Below are 18,629 nucleotides of genomic sequence, written 5' to 3'. Positions count from 1 at the left end.
AGGATAAGACATGATGTAACAGCAGAATAGTGAGTGCATTGAACGTGGACTTGAAACTGTTCACTAAAATCCTGGCAACCAGGCTTGCGGCCTTGGTGCCGGATACCATTCACTCTGATCAGGTGGGGTTCATCCCAGGTAGGGAGGCTAGGGATAATACAATTAGAGCAATTGACCTTATCCATAAAGCTAAACTGTTGGGGGTCCCCCTGATGCTCCTCTCTACCGATGCCGAAAAGGCGTTCGATAGGGTCAATTGGTCTTTTATGACCGAGACGCTTCTCTATCTGGGATTGGGCCCTAGTTTCATGAAATGGGTCTCTGCCATTTATGGCACGCCTTCCGCCAGAGTCAGAGTGAATGGTGTCCTGTCTGGAGACCTATCTATACAAAACGGTACGAGGCAGGGTTGCCCACTGTCGCCGCTGATCTTTGTCCTCACTTTGGAGCCATTGCTGTGCAAAATCCGATCCAATCCCAACATCGGAGGAGTCTTGGTGCGCGAAACGGAGCATAAAGTGGCGGCATACGCGGATGACTTGTTGTTTTTTGTCTCTAACCCGCTAGTCTCTCTACCCTCTGTAGTGAGGGAATTGGAGGACTATTCACAACTCTCTAACTATAAAATAAACTTCTCTAAATCCGAGGCGCTAGGGGTTGGCCTTCCGGACACTCTAGTTTCGTCGCTCCGAGCCTCCTTCCGTTTTAAGTGGGCATCTACTTTCATTAAATATCTTGGCATTTCCCTTCCATCGGATTTGAAAAACCTTTATACGTTAAACTTCCCACCTTTACTAGCCAGGATTCAGACGCAGTGTGAAGGATGGACACGGGGGTATTTTTCTTGGCTGGGGAGGTGCTCCATTTTTAAAATGACGATTCTTCCTAAGCTGCTCTATTTCTTCCAGTGCATCCCCACCCGCATTCCTGCGTCTTTTTTCAGGTCTGTGGTATCTACGCAGCTCAAGTTTATATGGAACAACAGATCTCCACGCCTCAAGAGGCTCACACTGTGTAGGCCAAAAGCCAGGGGTGGGCTGGGTTTACCGGACGTCAGGCAATACCATACGGCGGCATTGTTGACGAGGGTGATTGACTGGTGTCGACACGAGGAGAATAAGCCGTGGGTTAAGCTAGAACAATCTTTCACGACCATTCCCCTCTATTGCATCCCTTGGCTCCATCCCTCGCTTCTTACGGGATTGCGTGTGCATCCTACCATAGGCCCGACCATCCAGGCCTGTGCTTCCACGACCAGTCGCTCGTACATGTTGCCCCACAGGTCCAACTGTTACCCAATTCTGGGGAACCCTGCCTTTCCTTCCAGTTTGCAAGACCCGGTGTTTAAGTCTTGGGTTAAGGCAAATAAATTTAGGACAGACACCTTCCGTTCAGACTCGGGATGGTTGACACCGGGGGAGTTACGGGAACACTGTGAACCGAGTCCGCTGGGCGAGTGGAGGATTGCACAATTGAGGCATTTCCTACGTACATTACCTTCTCCTTCCTCATATGGCACCTCCAGAACATACTTTGAGGCCTTGTGTCTGGATGTCGGCCCCTTGCACCACTCTCTTTCTCTAACTTATGCCGCATTGCAGTCACCACCTGATCAACCTCCCCCAGACTTCCTATTGAAGTGGGAAGCAGACCTAAACTTATCTCTATCCCCACCACAACAAGAGAAAATCCTTCAACTTGCACACAAGTCGTCTATTTGTTCCAGCTTTCAGGAAACTGGGTACAAGATTCTGACCCGATGGTATAGGGTACCTACCAGATTACATGCCATCTGGCCACACGTTGAGCCGGTGTGCTGGAGGTGCGGCACAGAGGACGGAACACATCTCCATATCTTTTGGTCCTGCTCCCTCCTCACCCCTTTTTGGGAGGGTGTGAAGAGGGTCATTCGACAGGTCACTACTAGTACTGTGGACCTCACGCCGGCGCTATTCCTCCTTCAGCACTGTGCCCTTCCACTCCCTAAATATAAGAAATCTCTTCTTAGATTCCTAATCATGGCAGCAAGAGCATGCATCCCCTTGTATTGGAAAAAGACGACGGTCCCTCCACTCTCCCTATGGGTGTCAAAAGTGAACGATCTTATGTTGATGGAGGACATGACTTCTTCCCTTCATAATTCCAATGACAGATTTAGGAACACGTGGTTTGCCTGGATGTCATTTAAGGATACCCCAGAATACCGTGCTCTACTGAGGGACCCGGAGGGCGGTCAGTAGAATGGTCCGATTCTCTTGAACTCTCAAGGTATGATAGGCTGGGTAGCCCGAGTGACTGGCGATTTCGGCCTTTACCCAATCTTCCCTTCCCTACCTCCCCCCCCCCAACTGACCCCTCCCCCCTCCTGTCCCTCTTTCCCTTCTTCCTTTATCTACTTCTGTGTCTGTGTGTGTACAGTTCCGTCTTGTTAGTATGTCTGTGTCCTCTAGCCAGGCCCTACTGGCTGTCTCTTTTTCTCTACCACCGCCACGACAGTGTGGGTGGCATATGTTTTTTCCCCAATAAAATAGAATAATTTACCGGGGGACAGGGGTGGGATGGTGCGGCTGCCAGCTAGCCCGTGTGGTTCCATGGAACAATTGTATTATGAAGATTGCATGCTCATGATTGTGATGGGTTGTTTACTGATACCTCTTCATTGTCTGTTTTCTTATGGGGGCTAGGTGGCCTGTGGCCATGCCGCCTTGTGTTCTTCCGAAAATAAAGAATTTAAAAAAAAGAATAGTGAGTGCAGCTCTGGAGGATGAGACATGATGTAACAGCAGAATAGTGAGTGCAGCTCTGCAGGTGACTGGAGGATGTGTCACTCTCAGTGTGTCTAGGTGTGTCTGAGCTCCAGAAAGAGAGAGAGGCTGATTTTCCACCTGCCTTCCCCGGGGGTGTGGCAGGCTTCTAGGAGAGGCTTTTAGCTTGGATCCCTGGGAAGCCTAGGCCTCCACCTCCCGAACCAGGCCTAGTGCTCCGACCAGTGGGCTAAGGAGGTCTAATAAGGGTTACAGCAATGTGGCCCCTGGCCTCCTGGCAATGGCTTCCAGTGATGGGAAGAAACCTGCAGGTAAGAAGGCTCCCGCGGTTTCCAGGAGTCACCGGGGAGATATGGGGAGAGCGAGACCCTAAGGAGTCACTGGGGGAAATGTGGGAAGATTAAGGGCCTAATGAATCACCGGGGAGATGTGAGGAGAGCGAGGTCCTAAGGAGTCACCGGGGAGATGTGAGGAGAGCGAGGTCCTAAGGAGTCACCGGGGAGATGTGAGGAGAGCGAGACCCTAAGGAGTCACCAGGGGAGATGTGAGGAGAGCGAGGCCCTAAGGAGTCACCGAGGAGATGTGAGGAGAGCGAGAACCTAAGGAGTCACCACGGGAGGTGTGAGGAGAGCGAGACCCTAAGGAGTCACCAGGAGAGATGGAGGAGAGCGAGACCCTAAGGAGTCACCGGGGAGATGTGAGGAGAGCGAGGCCCTAAGGAGTCCCCGGGGAGATGTGAGGAGAGCGAGACCCTAAGGAGTCACTGGGGGAAATGTGGGAAGATTAAGGGCCTAATGAGTCACCGGGGAGATGCGAGGAGAGCGAGGTCCTAAGGAGTCACTGGGGAGATGTAAGGAGAGCGAGGTTCTAAGGAGTCACCGGGGAGATGTGAGGAGAGCGAGACCCTAAGGAGTCACCGGGGAGATGTAAGGAGAGCGAGGTTCTAAGGAGTCACCGGGGAGATGTGAGGAGAGCGAGAGCCTAAGGAGTCACTGGGGAGATGTGAGGAGAGCGAGACCCTAAGGAGTCACCAGGAGAGATGGAGGAGAGCGAGACCCTAAGGAGTCACCGGGGAGATGTGAGGAGAGCGAGACCCTAAGGAGTCACCAGGAGAGATGTGAGGAGAGAGAGGCCCTAAGGAGTCACCAGGGGAGATGCGAGGAGAGCGAGGCCCTAAGGAGTCACCAGGAGAGATGTGAGGAGAGAGAGGCCCTAAGGAGTCAACAGAAAGAGTGCAACAGAAGAGTGGAAAGGAAAGAGGTGATGGGACAGGAGAAAGGAAAGATCCTACTGGCTCACAGAATCTGGTACACACATACAATAACCATTTGAGACACTTCAGCCGTGCAGCTTCCATACTTCAGTTATACAATACAGTGACATCTAGTGGTCATCTTTGGTAATACTGTAGCAGCAACAAGACTACAAAAGTACAGACTTTTACGAAGAGTGGGAATAGTAGCAACACCCAAAGTGGGATATCACAAAGGCCCTAAGGAGTCACTGGGGGAGATGTGAGGAGATAAGGGATAGAGGAGAGGAGGGCGGCCATTCTGGAGGGGATAGAGGCGAGGAGGGGAACCATTCCGGAAGGTATAGAGGAGATGAGGGCGGCCATCCCGGAGGGGGGCAATCAGCAGTTCTTCAGCAGTTCCTGAAGAAATTATGAAATGAGGACCGCTTTGCCACTATGTAATCCCTTAGCAGCAGAGCGGATGATGGGGGTGATGCTGTGGGAGATGGGGAGAGTAGTAGTGCTGAGAAGGAAGAGATGAAGGCTGAGGAGGCTGTGAAAGCTAAGTGTTGTGACCCGGGGACGCTAGGTGTTATGCTGAGCTGGGGTGAGATGTTGCAGTACTGTTAAAGCACTTGTCACAATGGCCAGCAGTGGTAGCGCCCATCTCTGGATACACTGACACGACTCACGACTGTAATAGAGTAGGTGTACATGGTGCAGGTGCAGGTAATGTAGGTGTAGATGGTGCAGATGTAGGTAATGTAGGTGTACATGGTGCAAGTGTAGGTAATGTAGGTGTAGATGGTGCAGGTGTAGGTAATGTAGGTGTAGATGGTGCAGGTGTAGGTAATGTAGGTGTAGATGTGCAGGTGTAGGTAATGTAGGTGTAGATGTGCAGGTGTAGTTGGTGCAGGTGTAGGTAATGTAGGTGTAGTTGGTGCAGGTGTAGAAGATGCAGGTGTACATGGTGCAGGTAATGTAGGTGTAGATGTGCAGGTGTAGGTAATGTAGGTGTAGTTGGTGCAGGTGTAGATGGTGCATGTGTAGAAGATGCATGTGTAGAAGATGCAGGGGTAGATGGTGCAGGTAATGTAGGTGTAGATGGTGCAGGTGTAGATCTCAAGTGCAGTACAAGTAACATAGTCTCTGGATACAACAGACAATGCACAGTCAATCCTTTCACAGTCTTAGTAGTAGTAAATATCATCAGCTTCTCACCGGTAAGTATAGACACAGGTAAGTATAGACACAGGTAAGTATAGACACGGAGAACCTTGAGAAATCACTGCTGGAACTGATACAAGAAAAAACTACAAAACTCTGATAAAACCTACCACCCTGATGGACAAGGCCAGCCCAGCTACTGAGTGTATGGAGGTGACAGATGGGGGGAGCACTGCTATGAATGGTGTGCTGCCGAAGGGAGTGGTGTTAATGATGGGAGTAGTAGTAGTGTGCATGACAGGGATGTGAGTGGTGTAAATGCCAGACATGGTGAAGTTAACTCTTTGGGTGCAATTGTTACGGTAGATAGTGCTGGGGTATGTTCTGGAAATGTGGTTACTAGTCAGTCAGGGCCGGGTCCGGCTGCGGTTAAGAGTTGAGTATATGTCACAGCAGCCAGAGGTCCAGGGAGATCTTCACTTCCACCCCCTGGGGAGGTTCACTTGCAACAACGTCTTCTGGGGGCACTTAGGAAAGGAGATAGAACGCTCCATGTAGAGGGGAGGGAGGTCTACCTGTCCTTCTTAATAGAGAGACATGGACTAGGAGCCTTCCGAGAGAACAATGGGGAAGTGGTCTGGTCACTTCCAACAACCGGGCAGGAGGTGGGCCGTAGGAACGTGGCGCGTCTGGTATGGAGGGGCAGTGATGCGTGCCCACAGAGAGGGAAGGTGGTGGAGCTTCTCTTCCAGATGAGGTTCAAGGCCAGTGACGTCTTTGCCTCGATCCATCCCTACGGCTCCTCTGCGTTAGACATGAGCTTTATAAGACTGGAGGGGCTTGAACTTTTCTGGTCTAATTATGAGCTGGTGAAGGATGGTGGGGGAGACTGTGCAAAAAAAGAGAGACAGGATACAGCCATCCCTCGGGTACTTCACAGTATGAAAGTCTGGATGAGGATGGAGCTAGATCCCAAGAGGAAAAACGCAAGAGCGGCAGAGGGAAGCAGGCTAAGAAGATGCCTAAATCATCTAAGGCAACTTCTTGCTCATCCCAAAAAAAGGGAAAAGAGAGAGAATTTGAGGGATGGGTGTCTAGGGTAGAAGAACCTCCAGGAGGTGCTGAGCCTGCTCCTCCAGAGGCAGTTTCCTCAGGGGGTCAGGTGGCCTCAGGTGGTGGAAAACGGGCTAAGGAACCATCTAAGGGATCCTTCTCTGATGTAGAAGGAGGTGGAAAGAAAACAAGTAAGTAACTCGATGACCCAGGACAGCGGCACTCACCCCATTGACTGGCATCCATTAACTGCACCAGCAAGTCTGATACAATTAGATTTGCAGCCTTTGATTTCCTCGGTCGTATTAATGCCGATGTTATTATTTTGCAGGAGACCAGGTTGACAGATCTAGCCTCTCAAGTAAAAGTCAAGAGAGAGTAGAGGCCTGGGCCTTCACACTGGTCTCTTGTGGCTGAGCCATATCCAAAGGATTTTCCACCAGCTCTCAAGCCTCAGGTCCCTGAATAAGTATCGTGTGTATCAGGGCCTGAGGAGGAAAATCGAGAATCTTGTCTCGACTGGAGATAGTAGAGAGGAGATCTCCAGAGTGAAAGCCTTGCTCATGAGGTGTCAGTATGATAGGCACACATCTTTGGTTTCTGAGAGGGATTTCGGGAAGTACCGCTCACCCGACCCCTACAGAAACTGTAAGATGTTAATGAGTAGTAAGATTGTGTCAGGACTGGTTGATAGTACTGGATTTCTGAACTGGTCCAGATCAAGGATTCCTGGAGATCGTCAGATCCTTTTACTTACACCTCTTGGGGAGGAAGGATCTAGATCGGAATGTGATGTCGGATTTCCTGGCTGAAACCATTCCTCAGCCAGGGGTAGACCCCTCTCTTGATGTTTTGGGCAGAAGAGATTAGGTAAGAAGTCAGGTTGGGAATTGAAGGGCTTGCCCCAAAGAAATCGCCAGGTCCAGATAGCTTAATGTGTGAGTGGTATATGACCTTTAAGGACTTGACCAAGGTCTTAAATAAGTCTCTCTCCTCGGGCACTCTGCTGAGGTCAATGAGGAGGTCAGCCCTGATTCTTCTGGCAAAGCGTAAAGATTCGAGAATTGGAGGCCCATTGCTCTTCTCAATGTGGACAGGAAAATTCTGGCAAACACTGTTTAATCAATATACCTACAAATTCCAAAAAGGACCGTATTTACTCCTATAGTTAATCGGCTGGTGAAGTTTGCACCCCGGCTCCTTTCGGAGGCTCAGCACTGCTCTGTTCCAGGCCAAAGCACCTTAAGTGCTGTCCTTAGTGTCAGGGAGGCAGTGGAGCGGAGTAGTGCGGGTCTTTGGAAGGGGTACTTGCTGTCCGTGGATCAGGCCAAAGCATTTGATCGGGTGAACCACAAGTACCTCTGGTCCGTTCTTCTGAGATATGGCCTACCAGATACTTTTGTTAATTGGCTTAAGATCTTGTATGCAGGGGGGCAGAGAGTTTCCCGCTGGTGAACGGTTGGTCTGGCCGCTCTTTCGAGGTTGGGTTTGGCAGGTCTGTCTCTTAAGCCCACTGTTGTGCGTGTTCTTAATTGACCCATTCCTTAGGAGGGCGGGTTGTGGACTATTTGCAGGGGTCGGGATGAGCCAAGAGGCACTGGAAGCCCCGGAGAGTGGTGGTGTACGCTGATGATGTCACCGTCTTCGTATCCTCGAAAGGTAGGGCAGACATGTTTTTTTCTTTTGCATTGCCCTACGTACTGAGCCCACTGGGTGATGTACCCGTATTGTGGTTAGGGATAGTGTTAGGTCAGGGATGGCATAGGGAGAGGGTAGGGTCAGTTTTCTTGCCAGGGAAAGTGGAGAGGGTAGAATTGTAAATTTTTTGTGGTCCCTGCTTCCCGACAGTTTCCAGTTAGAAGCAGATCTACACATAGTGCGCAGGATGATAACACCGGAGGCGGCTGCAGACTCGGCATCCAGATGTCGGATTTCACGTGTTTGTCACGTTATACGCGGAGGATCTGACACCACCGTGAGCTCAGCGATGAGGAGACGACGTCTGGGCCAGATCTTCTGGGTTATATAAATGTCCTGTAATGTAATAAGCGCCACTTTCTGAGGATTAAAATATAGAATCTCCCGGATAAATCGCCCCATTGTTCATCCGCAGGCGGCGACTCCCATCTGTCCCGGACACGTGAGAGGGAAGATGGTGGCAGGTGGCTGCTCAATGTCCTGCGCTAAAACAAAGCTCCAAACCCTCTGCAGAGACAAGGCCATTAACCCCCTATGGCCACAGGTACTTTACAAAAGAAGGAGAGCCACAGGTTGGGGGCACACTGCTCTAATGTGTATGGGGACAGTCAGGGCATGCTGGGAGTTGGTTTCAGCGTGTCATTGTGTGGTTCGGCTATATAGGGTACTGACTGTATACAGGTATTCACACCTCCTATAGAGCCCAATTATATATCTGTATGCAGTTAGCTCCCCCTAGTGGTGGCAGCAGACAGAATGTTATCACTCATGGTCCTCAGATTATCTGAAGTTATAAAGGTGCATAGGTATTAGTAATAGATTCCTAATTCCAGAACCTTTGCTGGGTGGAGGGATGTGACTAATCTGAGAGTATATGGCGCTGACCTTCCCTCCCTCCTGACACTATGATAAATTCAGAGTATATGGACGTCAGGGGTTACAAATAAAAATATGGGTGACTTGTTTCATTTAACCGGTGATTTGCCTTTAAGGTGATGGTCCCTGAGCCGGGGGCGTGGCCTGAGAGCAGCTACCTGAGATCCCGTCACACAAGACTCCTGAGAGAGACGACATCAGAGCCGCGTATCAAAGCCAGAGCCACAGGTAGGAGACATAACCACCAACCTAATCATATATATCCATAGGGGGCAGTATTATAGTATATTATTGTAATGGGGGGGGGCAGTATTATAGTAGTTATATTCCTGTATATAGGAGCAGTATTATAGTAGTTATATTCCTGTATATAGGAGCAGTATTATAGTAGTTATATTCCTGTATATAGGAGCAGTATTATAGTAGTTATATCCCTGTATATAGGAGCAGTATTATAGTAGTATATTCCTGTATATAAGGGGCAGTATTATAGTAGTTATATCCCTGTATATAGGAGCAGTATTATAGTAGTTATATTCCTGTATATAGGAGCAGTATTATAGTAGTTATATTCCTGTATATAGGGGCAGTATTATAGTAGTTATATCCCTGTATATAGGAGCAGTATTATAGTAGTTATATTCCTGTATATAGGAGCAGTATTATAGTAGTTATATTCCTGTATATAGGGGGCAGTATTATAGTAGTTATATTCCTGTATATAGGAGCAGTATTATAGTTGTATATTCCTGTATATAGGAGCAGTATTATAGTAGTTATATTCCTGTATATAGGAGCAGTATTATAGTAGTTATATTCCTGTATATAGGAGCAGCATTATAATAGTTATATTCCTGTATATAGGAGCAGTATTATAGTAGTTATATTCCTGTATATACTGTAGGAGCAGTATTATAGTAGTTATATCCCTGTATATAGGAGCAGTATTATAGTAGTATATTCCTGTATATAGGGGGCAGTATTATAGTAGTTATATTCCTGTATATAGGGGGCAGTATTATATTAGTTATATTCCTGTATATAGGGGGCAGTATTATAGTAGTTATATTCCTGTATATAGGGGGCAGTATTATAGTAGTTATATCCCTGTATATAGGAGCAGTATTATAGTAGTTATATCCCTGTATATAGGGGGCAGTATTATAGTAGTTATATTCCTGTATATAGGGGGCAGTATTATAGTAGTTATATTCCTGTATATAGGAGCAGTATTATAGTAGTATATCCCTGTATATAGGAGCAGTATTATAGTAGTAATATCCCTGTATATAGGGGCAGTATTATAGTAGTTATATTCCTGTATATAGGGGGCAGTATTATAGTAGTTATATTCCTGTATATAGGAGCAGTATTATAGTTATATTCCTGTATATAGGAGCAGTATAATAGTAGTTATATTCCTGTATATAGGAGCAGTATTATAGTAGTATATCCCTGTATATAGGAGCAGTATTATAGTAGTAATATCCCTGTATATAGGAGCAGTATTATAGTAGTTATATTCCTGTCTATAGGAGCAGTATTATAGTAGTTATATCCCTGTATATAGGAGCAGTATTATAGTAGTTATATTCCTGTATATAGGAGCAGTATTATAGTTATATTCCTGTATATAGGAGCAGTATTATAGTAGTTATATTCCTGTATATAGGAGCAGTATTATAGTAGTATATTCTTGTATATAGGAGCAGTATTATAGTAGTATATTCCTGTATATAGGAGCAGTATTATGGTAGTTATATCCCTGTATATAGGAGCAGTATTATAGTAGTATATTCCTGTATATAGGAGCAGTATTATTGTAGTTATATCCCTGTATATAGGGGGCAGTATTATAGTAGTTATATTCCTGTATATAGGAGGCAGTATTATAGTAGTATATTCCTGTATATAGGAGCAGTATTATAGTAGTTATATCCCTGTATATAGGAGCAGTATTATAGTAGTTATATTCCTGTATATAGGAGCAGTATTATAGTAGTATATCCCTGTATATAGGAGCAGTATTATAGTAGTATATTCCTGTATATAGGAGCAGTATTATAGTAGTTATATCCCTGTATATAGGAGCAGTATTATAGTAGTTATATCCCTGTATATAGGGGGCAGTATTATAGTAGTTATATTCCTGTATATAGGAGGCAGTATTATAGTAGTATATTCCTGTATATAGGAGCAGTATTATAGTAGTTATATCCCTGTATATAGGAGCAGTATTATAGTAGTTATATTCTTGTATATAGGAGCAGTATTATAGTAGTTATGTTCCTGTATATAGGGGGCAGTATTATAGTAGTTATATCCCTGTATATAGGAGCAGTATTATAGTAGTTATATTCCTGTATATAGGAGCAGTATTATAGTAGTTATATTCCTGTATATAGGAGCAGTATTATAGTAGTATATTCCTGTATATAGGAGCAGTATTATAGTAGTTATATCCCTGTATATAGCAGCAGTATTATAGTAGTTATATCCCTGTATATAGGGAGCAGTATTATAGTAGTTGTTAGTGTAAATGGACGTGGTGTGATGTTCGTTATATATAACGTCACTTAGTTTCCCAGTAATAATTCTCTGGGTCTCCTGGGGATTTGCTATTAGCTGTACCTGCTGTTTGTGGATTTGTTGTCACCTGTCACCTGTTATGTGGCAGCAGTTTTCACAATGGGTCCTTTCTAGCTGCTCTGATTTAGCCTTGAGTGGTTATAATAAGCAGTTATTACGTACCCCTCCCATCCCCCCGCCACTGATCCGTTTTTATTTTGTAATAACAGTGCTGTCAATCAGGAACCTGCAGGTAAGTCGTGGAAATTAGCGCAGGATGTAAAGCTTATATGTTTATTAGAATGTGTCACATTAATCCTTATACCACAGTGGCCTCCAGAGCTGCACTCACTATTCTGCTGTTACAACTTATTTTATTCCTCAGCTTCAAGCCAAGAAAAACGCAGAGTCACATGACAGAAGATGGAGCCTCAAATGACTAAATATGTGAGCACCATAAAGATGGAGGAAATGGAGCCAGACGTCACAGAACCCTCGAAAAGTAAGTATGGCGGCCCGGTTGCATTATTTGCATCACTGATAACCCCAAGTGGTCACATGACCATGATCCGCCATCTTTTTATGGATGGTTGCGCGGTGTCCTGGCACAGCAGTTATCTCATATATCTTCTTCTTTAGGCCCCAAGACGTATTCAGTGGAGGACGCGGTGGAGACCATTGGATTTGGCCGGTTCCATATTATGTTATTTCTAATTATGGGGAGCACTGGGGTGAGTATGATCAACAAAGATAGTGGCCAGAAGAGAAGAGACTCTGATCCCCCTTCTCCCACCATAGTCTGACCTCTGACCTATCACCAAGTTATGGAAGAGTCCAGAAGTAACGACCAGGTATGTAATCTCCCCGCAGATCGCAGAAGCCATGGAGATCATGCTCATAGCTGTCATCTCCTCCTCCATTCGCTGTGAATGGCATCTACAAAGCTGGCAGGTGGCACTGGTCACTACGGTAAGTACACACAATGTATGTACACAGTGACCCCAGACTAGTGAGTGCAGCTCTGGAGTACAGCTGTGATTGTTCCTGTCTTGCAGATGGTTTTTTTCGGATACATGATTTTCAGCGTGTTCCTTGGATTTCTGGCGGACAGATACGGACGTCTCAAGGTTGGTGTTAGTGAAGCTGTAGCCGTAGTGCTGGCCTCCACCCAGGAGATAAGCCTCCAGTGTGGCCAGGACCCTGGACAGACATTATAGTTATGCGCAAGTCAGAGATGGTAAATGTTGAATTGGTCACTGGTTGGTCGCATTGATGTCTAATTATTGTCATCCTCCAGATCCTGTTTATCTCCTTCCTGTGGGGGGCGTACTTCTCTTTGCTCACCTCCTTCTCACCATCGTACGCCTGGTTTGTCTTCTTGCGGTGTATGGTCGGGTGTGGTGTCGCGGGTCACGCACAAGGGTCAGTAATAGTCACGATCTATTGTGCCAGAGAAACACTTAAAGGGGGAACTTTCTTAATTCTCCGTTTTTTCATCCATATGCACGAGTCCCTCCTCAAAATTCCTGACACACATTTTCTCACATCGGCAAACAGTTGTCAGGCTGCACCCACTTATTTAAACGGCTGATGTGTTAACTAAGCTCCATTACATAGTGGGCAGAAATGATACATCCTGGAGATCCTGTTTCTTTGTAAATTCTATATTGTTTTTCAGCCTCATCATCAAAACTGAATTTTTGCCGAAGAACTCCCGGGGTTACATGCTCCCGCTATCACAGGTATGACCTGGAGCCGCGACACCCGCCTCTAGAACCAGAACCAATGTTATACCTGTCAGAAGAATATAGAAGATATAACATGACTGCCCCTATATTCATTGTAGCCCCAGAGCACCTCCCCAATATTATGTCAAATGTCTGTAAGCAGTTAAAGGGACATTCCAAAAAGTGGTTTTAAAGAGGGAGAAGCAGGACACACATGGACTTTCGACACACCCATTAGGATTACATCTGGTGATTTGTCCCTACAGCTCTTCTGGCTGGCGGGTTCCTTGCTGATCATTGGTCTAGGATCAGTGGTCATCCCCACCCTTGGCTGGCGCTGGCTCGTACGTTTTGCATCCATCCCCGGCATCATCCTCATGCTCGTTTTCAAAGTAAGAGACTTTATATTTTTCCAGTTCCCATTGTTTTGGGGTCATTTTTCGACTCGATTTTTTTTCTTTCTTACAGTTCATTCCCGAGTCGGCAAGATTCCATCTCTCTGTGGGGAAAAAACAGGAAGCGATGAAGACGCTGGGAAAAATCGCCAGAATCAATAAATCTCAAATGCCGGAGGGAATGATTCATGAAGAAGTGTCGGTAAGTCGCTCACATCCAGAGCTGCAATCTTAGAGATGAGCTCAACTCGAGAATGCTCAAGTCCGTCCGAGCACGGAAGTCTCGCCATTTGATTACCGATTAGTAAAGAAGTTGGATGAAGCCCTAAGGAGTCGAGAAAAACATGGATACAGCCTATGGCAGCTTAGACGTACGGGTTTGGACTGGCTCAAGCGTGCTCGAGTTGCACTCATCTCTAATCTAAATTCTGCTAGTTAGCTAAGCTGACCTGGAAGCTTATTTTTATTTGCATATCAGCCAATGTGAGGCAGCAGAGATTCTAAACATTAGATCTTGCTCGAAAGTATATGGAGCAATGATTACTGCTCTGAAGTCTCTGGCATTGAATACTGACTACATCTTCTGTATGATCTTCTACTAGGAAAGCACAGGGAAATTTCTTGATCTTCTGGATCCAAAATACTTGCGGACGTCGTTGCAGATCTGGGTCATCTGGTAATGCTTTATATCTGGTGTTGGCCTGGAGGTTCTAATTCTACCGATGACAGAATATGGACTAATGCCAGGTTCACATTAGGATTCTGCCCTCTTTGTCACATACAACTAGGAAAAGCTGTTGGTTTTTGTTATGTAAGGAACTGACTGGCTCAGTTTTTCACTATGGAATCTGAAATGATGGATCCCAATAAAGTCTATAGGGTTTGTTGTGCTTCATCAGTGTCCATTGTGCAGCAGACCGGTCAACTACAGAATCTGCAACCAAGACATCAAATGGATCATCTGCAGATTGCTTTAACCAGATTCAAAAGCGTGTGGGAAATCACCCAATATTAGTCACTAGTTGACATCATTTGGCCATTCAAGTCGATGGAAACCATTTCTTTATGTGCACGTAGGTTGGCATCCCATTTTGCCGATGTGTATATGTTAAGGAAGGCTGAATCTTATGGTGAACCCACTCTCTAAAGGAGCATCTTAAATGGGTTAATCCAATTTTTTTTGTTGCTCAGGTTGGGAATCTCCTTTGCATACTATGGCACGATCCTGGTCAGCACGGAGCTACTGGAGAAAAATATGTTGTGTGGAACAGGTCAGGCTCCAGTTGGGGTGGAAAAGGGAGATGGCCCCTGTTACTGCAACATGCTAAGCCCCTCTGACTACCACACCTTGATCATCAGCACGCTGGGAGAAATCGCTTGTGAGCATCTATTATATCATCCATAATCCATCAATACAGAAGACTATGCCCATACTGGGGGGAGGGTAGTAGAGACCTGGCTCTTGGTAAATTTCCTGTTCAGTGCATTTGTTTAGATCAGCTTGATCAATGATCTCTTCTCCTTTAGTAAATCCTTTCAACATTTTGGGCATTAATTGGATTGGCCGGCGATGGACACTCGGAATAACCATGACAACTACTGGGGTCTTCTTCCTGTTGCTCAACATCTGTATGTCACGGTAAGGAGGAGACAAAGGCTCTGACTCTGGGGGAGGATCTGCGGGAGGATCTGCTGGATCTTAAGTTCTAAGAGTGAATTCTGTTCTCTCCTCCAGGGCTGGACTCATCGGGATTTTCTTCTGCCTTCGAGCTCTGGTGTCGGCAAACTTTAACACCATCTACATCTATACTGCAGAGGTGAGTGACAAAGATAACGCAAGGTTTAATAAATTGAAGCTGTAACTGCCCGATGACCGCTGCCCCATTAGTCATGGTCACCACTGTGTCACTGCCCTATAAGGGGTGGAGTCTAACACTGGCATGGGAAAATGGGTGTCATGGAGATTAATTACGAGATGCAACAGTGCATCATTGTCTTATTTTCTTCCTTAGGTATATCCCACCGTAATGAGAGCGATCGGAATGGGGACAAGTGGTTCACTGTGCCGTATAGGAGCAATGGCCGCCCCATTTATAGCACAAGTAAGATATGATAACTAAACTGATGTCCCCTTAAATAGAGACCCCATCCAATAGAGTTTTGGACCTACTTTAGATTTCAGAACTGCACCAATTCACAATAGAACAGATCCCACTAGGTGATAGCATCATTCTTCTGAACTATCGGAAAATGCATAGGATCACTTCTTTCTACACAATAGATGGAGGCCTTGGCATTTTTTGTACAACCCATTCTAAGTGGTCCCTGAGATGTCTATAGAATCAAACACTGTGGACTGTAAAGGCCAAAGAAGGAAAACTCAAGATCTGGATCCAGCTGACTGTCCATGTTTCTCCACAGAGATCTGGATCCATCTGACCGGGCCATGTTTCTCTACAGCGATCTGAATCCATCAGATTCTGTTCATTGAGATAATTCCTGTCATCCTCTAGTCCCTTTTCCATGAAGTGTTATTTCCGACAACTGGAGCCCTTCTTGAATTTAGTTTTTTTTTTAACCTCGATTGCACCTATTCCTAATAGTCACCACACTGCTACAACCCCCTTCCCCCCCACAAATCTGGCATTGAGATCCTGACATGGCTCACGTAGCCCTGATGACCAGACCTCTCTCCAAATCACTGTTTTTTTCATCTAATGTGGATTGACACCTGTCTTTTATGCTGCGTGCTCATGGATCTAATGTCCACATGGAGAGGATCTAATTGTCAGAGTGCTGCAGGCTCTATTGGTATCCAATGCAGATAACTATTACTTAGTAGCAATGAATGCAAAAATGTAGATTATTTTTTGTTTTAAATTCTGTCAGGTCCTGCTCGACGCCTCCATCATCGGTGGTCTCTGCCTCTTTGCCAGTGTGTGTTTTGTCTGTGCAATTTCTGCTTTCCTGCTGCCCATAGAGACCAAAGGTCGAGCTCTACAGGTAAGATAGTATTAGTAGTACCCAATGCTTTACACTGCAGCTCTGCTTGCTTAGATTGGTTGCTAGGTTTAAGCACCAGCTCGTCCCTTTTATCCCTACCCCATGATTTCTGGCTAACATCCCCCATGTTAACCCAGTTTATTTCTTTCCTCTCCAGCAAGTCAAGTGAGGCCGACGTAGAAGAGAAGATTTTATTACAAGTGAGGAGTAGATGTTAGTTGTCACTGTGTTAGTCATACCGACGAACATTATGAAGGAAAAATAAAATTCAAAAAACATTTAAAAAGCAGGTTTTTTTCTTTTCAAACAAAATCACAGACTGACCGACCGTGCGTGATCAGGCGGCAATGAGGCAGAGAATAAATTAAATGAAAACGTCCTGAACAGTAACACAAAATATCCTTCATTAGGAAGTAACACTGCCCCCTCCCACCCCATTCTTCATAGATGGATCCATAAGTGACCCTCCCACCGTAACCATTAAAGCTTTGCGGTCACTATGACCGATTTGACGATGAACCTGGAAGTTTGTGTATCGGTCGCTACGAATGTGCGCAAACCCCCATAGGAACAAAATGGAGGTCGCACACATTCCCACCACAGCATGTTCATAGCTATGGATACCCGAACTTCCAGTTGAATTCCTGCTGATCTGGCAGCTGCTGTAGTGACCGATCTTTATTAATGTTCCGTTCTAAGTTGCTTTGTCCCAGCTGTTACATGACTAACACTCCCAACCTAAAGAGTCCTGGTGGTGAGTTCATCTAACACTAGATTAGGATCACTGTTACTTTGCATTACAGCATCTGGGTCGAATATCAGATTATGCTAAGGAGATAAGGTTTATCTAAAATGGAACCTGTCCTATCCCCAGAGAGAAGCGCAGTCAGCAGCACTTCTCCCTATGCATGCCCATGAGAAAACCATGGGCCATTTGCTGCATGTGATTTGCGCTTACAGTCTCCTGAACATGAAATATTTATCACTGTACCAAGAAAAGCTCTGCAACTGTCAATGAATGATAAGACGAGACTGGAAACGAGAACTTACCTTGATACATCAAAGATTTATTTGCAGGAGGCTCTATCTAATCTGTTCACTAGAAAGTGAAACTCTATGAGGGGACACTACCGGCTGCTGTGACGTCCTAGGAGGGACTGATGTATCGAGGCTGTATTACCACCTACAATAAGTATGTGCCCCTTCTGCTGCTCCTCCCAGTAACATTCTGCACTGATAAAACTGTCTTATCAGCTGCCCCCCCCCCCATGCACCAAAAGATTTTCAAACAAATTAGTGATGGTTTTATAGTCACCTCAAAAGATGCGATCAACGGCATAAGAACAAATTATCGTGAGTCGTTTGATCGCTGCCTGGATACACACAAAATGATTATTGCTAAAATGTGAAATTGCTCAAATTTTTGCACAATAATCGTTCTGTGTAATAGGGCCGTAAGTATGGGGTCACCAACTTCTTTGAACCCAAACACTCAGCATTTGACTCCCAGTGTCTGGAAACATTGGTTGCTGCCCTCAGGAGTCCTAAAAAACATGGAACAGCCACAGGCTAGATCCATGTTTTCCTGGCAGCCCTAGGGCGTCAACCAACTTTTCCAGATGCCGAGTGTTCGAAGAAGTTGCTGAACCTGAGACTTAAAACTGGAAGTTTTCTCATCTCTACTCAGGATCTCACTTTCACTGCTGGTTCCCAGGATATTTCACTGTTAGCTCTCAGGACCTCACATTTCCCTGTCTGTTCCAATAGACCTCAGGATCTCCCAGTTAGCTCTCAGGATCTTTCCCTATTGGTTCACTCCTGGGATCTCACTTTTACTGTTCCATTAGACCACACATTTCACTGTTGATTCCCCAATAGCTCTCAGGGATGGCTCCAATGGACCTCAGGATCACGACTGGTTCCATTAGATCTCACATATTACCGTTGACTCCCCAATGGCTCTCAGGATCTCACTTTCACCGCTATCCCTATTGGTACCCTCTTAGTTCTCAGGATCTTGCTTTCATGGTTGGCTATCTGTTGGGCCTCACATTTCACAGATGTCTCCCCGATAGCTCTCAGGATCTCTCATTACTGCTCCCCGATAGCTCTTGGGATCTATTTGGGATTAAGCACCCACCCA

The 18,629-nt window shown here is 45.8% G+C and overlaps 1 protein-coding gene across 1 annotated transcript; it reads left to right on the top strand.

Annotated features, from left to right (window-relative positions):
• Positions 1-12,416: 12,416 nt before the first annotated feature.
• SVOPL (SVOP like) lies at positions 12,417-16,737 on the top strand. The gene is made up of 12 exons (XM_069964024.1): positions 12,417-12,488; positions 12,659-12,783; positions 13,040-13,103; positions 13,355-13,480; positions 13,557-13,685; positions 14,086-14,159; positions 14,675-14,862; positions 15,011-15,122; positions 15,219-15,300; positions 15,496-15,585; positions 16,373-16,486; positions 16,644-16,737. Exons 1-12 carry the CDS (start codon positions 12,417-12,419, stop codon positions 16,653-16,655), a joined length of 1,188 nt encoding a protein of 395 aa, XP_069820125.1. The 3' UTR covers positions 16,656-16,737.
• Positions 16,738-18,629: the final 1,892 nt, after the last annotated feature.

This window comes from Dendropsophus ebraccatus, chromosome 1, assembly GCF_027789765.1.
Source record: "Dendropsophus ebraccatus isolate aDenEbr1 chromosome 1, aDenEbr1.pat, whole genome shotgun sequence".
Taxonomy (NCBI): domain Eukaryota; kingdom Metazoa; phylum Chordata; class Amphibia; order Anura; family Hylidae; genus Dendropsophus; species Dendropsophus ebraccatus.
This window is presented reverse-complemented; position numbering and strand designations above follow the sequence as displayed.

What these genes read in the sequence shown, in the direction of transcription:
- SVOPL (XM_069964024.1), top strand. Translation starts at nt 12,417, where the DNA reads ATGGTTTTTTTCGGATACATGATTTTCAGCGTGTTCCTTGGATTTCTG. An exon ending in TCCTCATGCTCGTTTTCAAA is followed by an intron (nt 13,481 to 13,556) that starts GTAAGAGACTTT and finishes TCTTTCTTACAG; the next exon opens with TTCATTCCCGAGTCGGCAAG. An exon ending in TGATTCATGAAGAAGTGTCG is followed by an intron (nt 13,686 to 14,085) that starts GTAAGTCGCTCA and finishes ATCTTCTACTAG; the next exon opens with GAAAGCACAGGGAAATTTCT.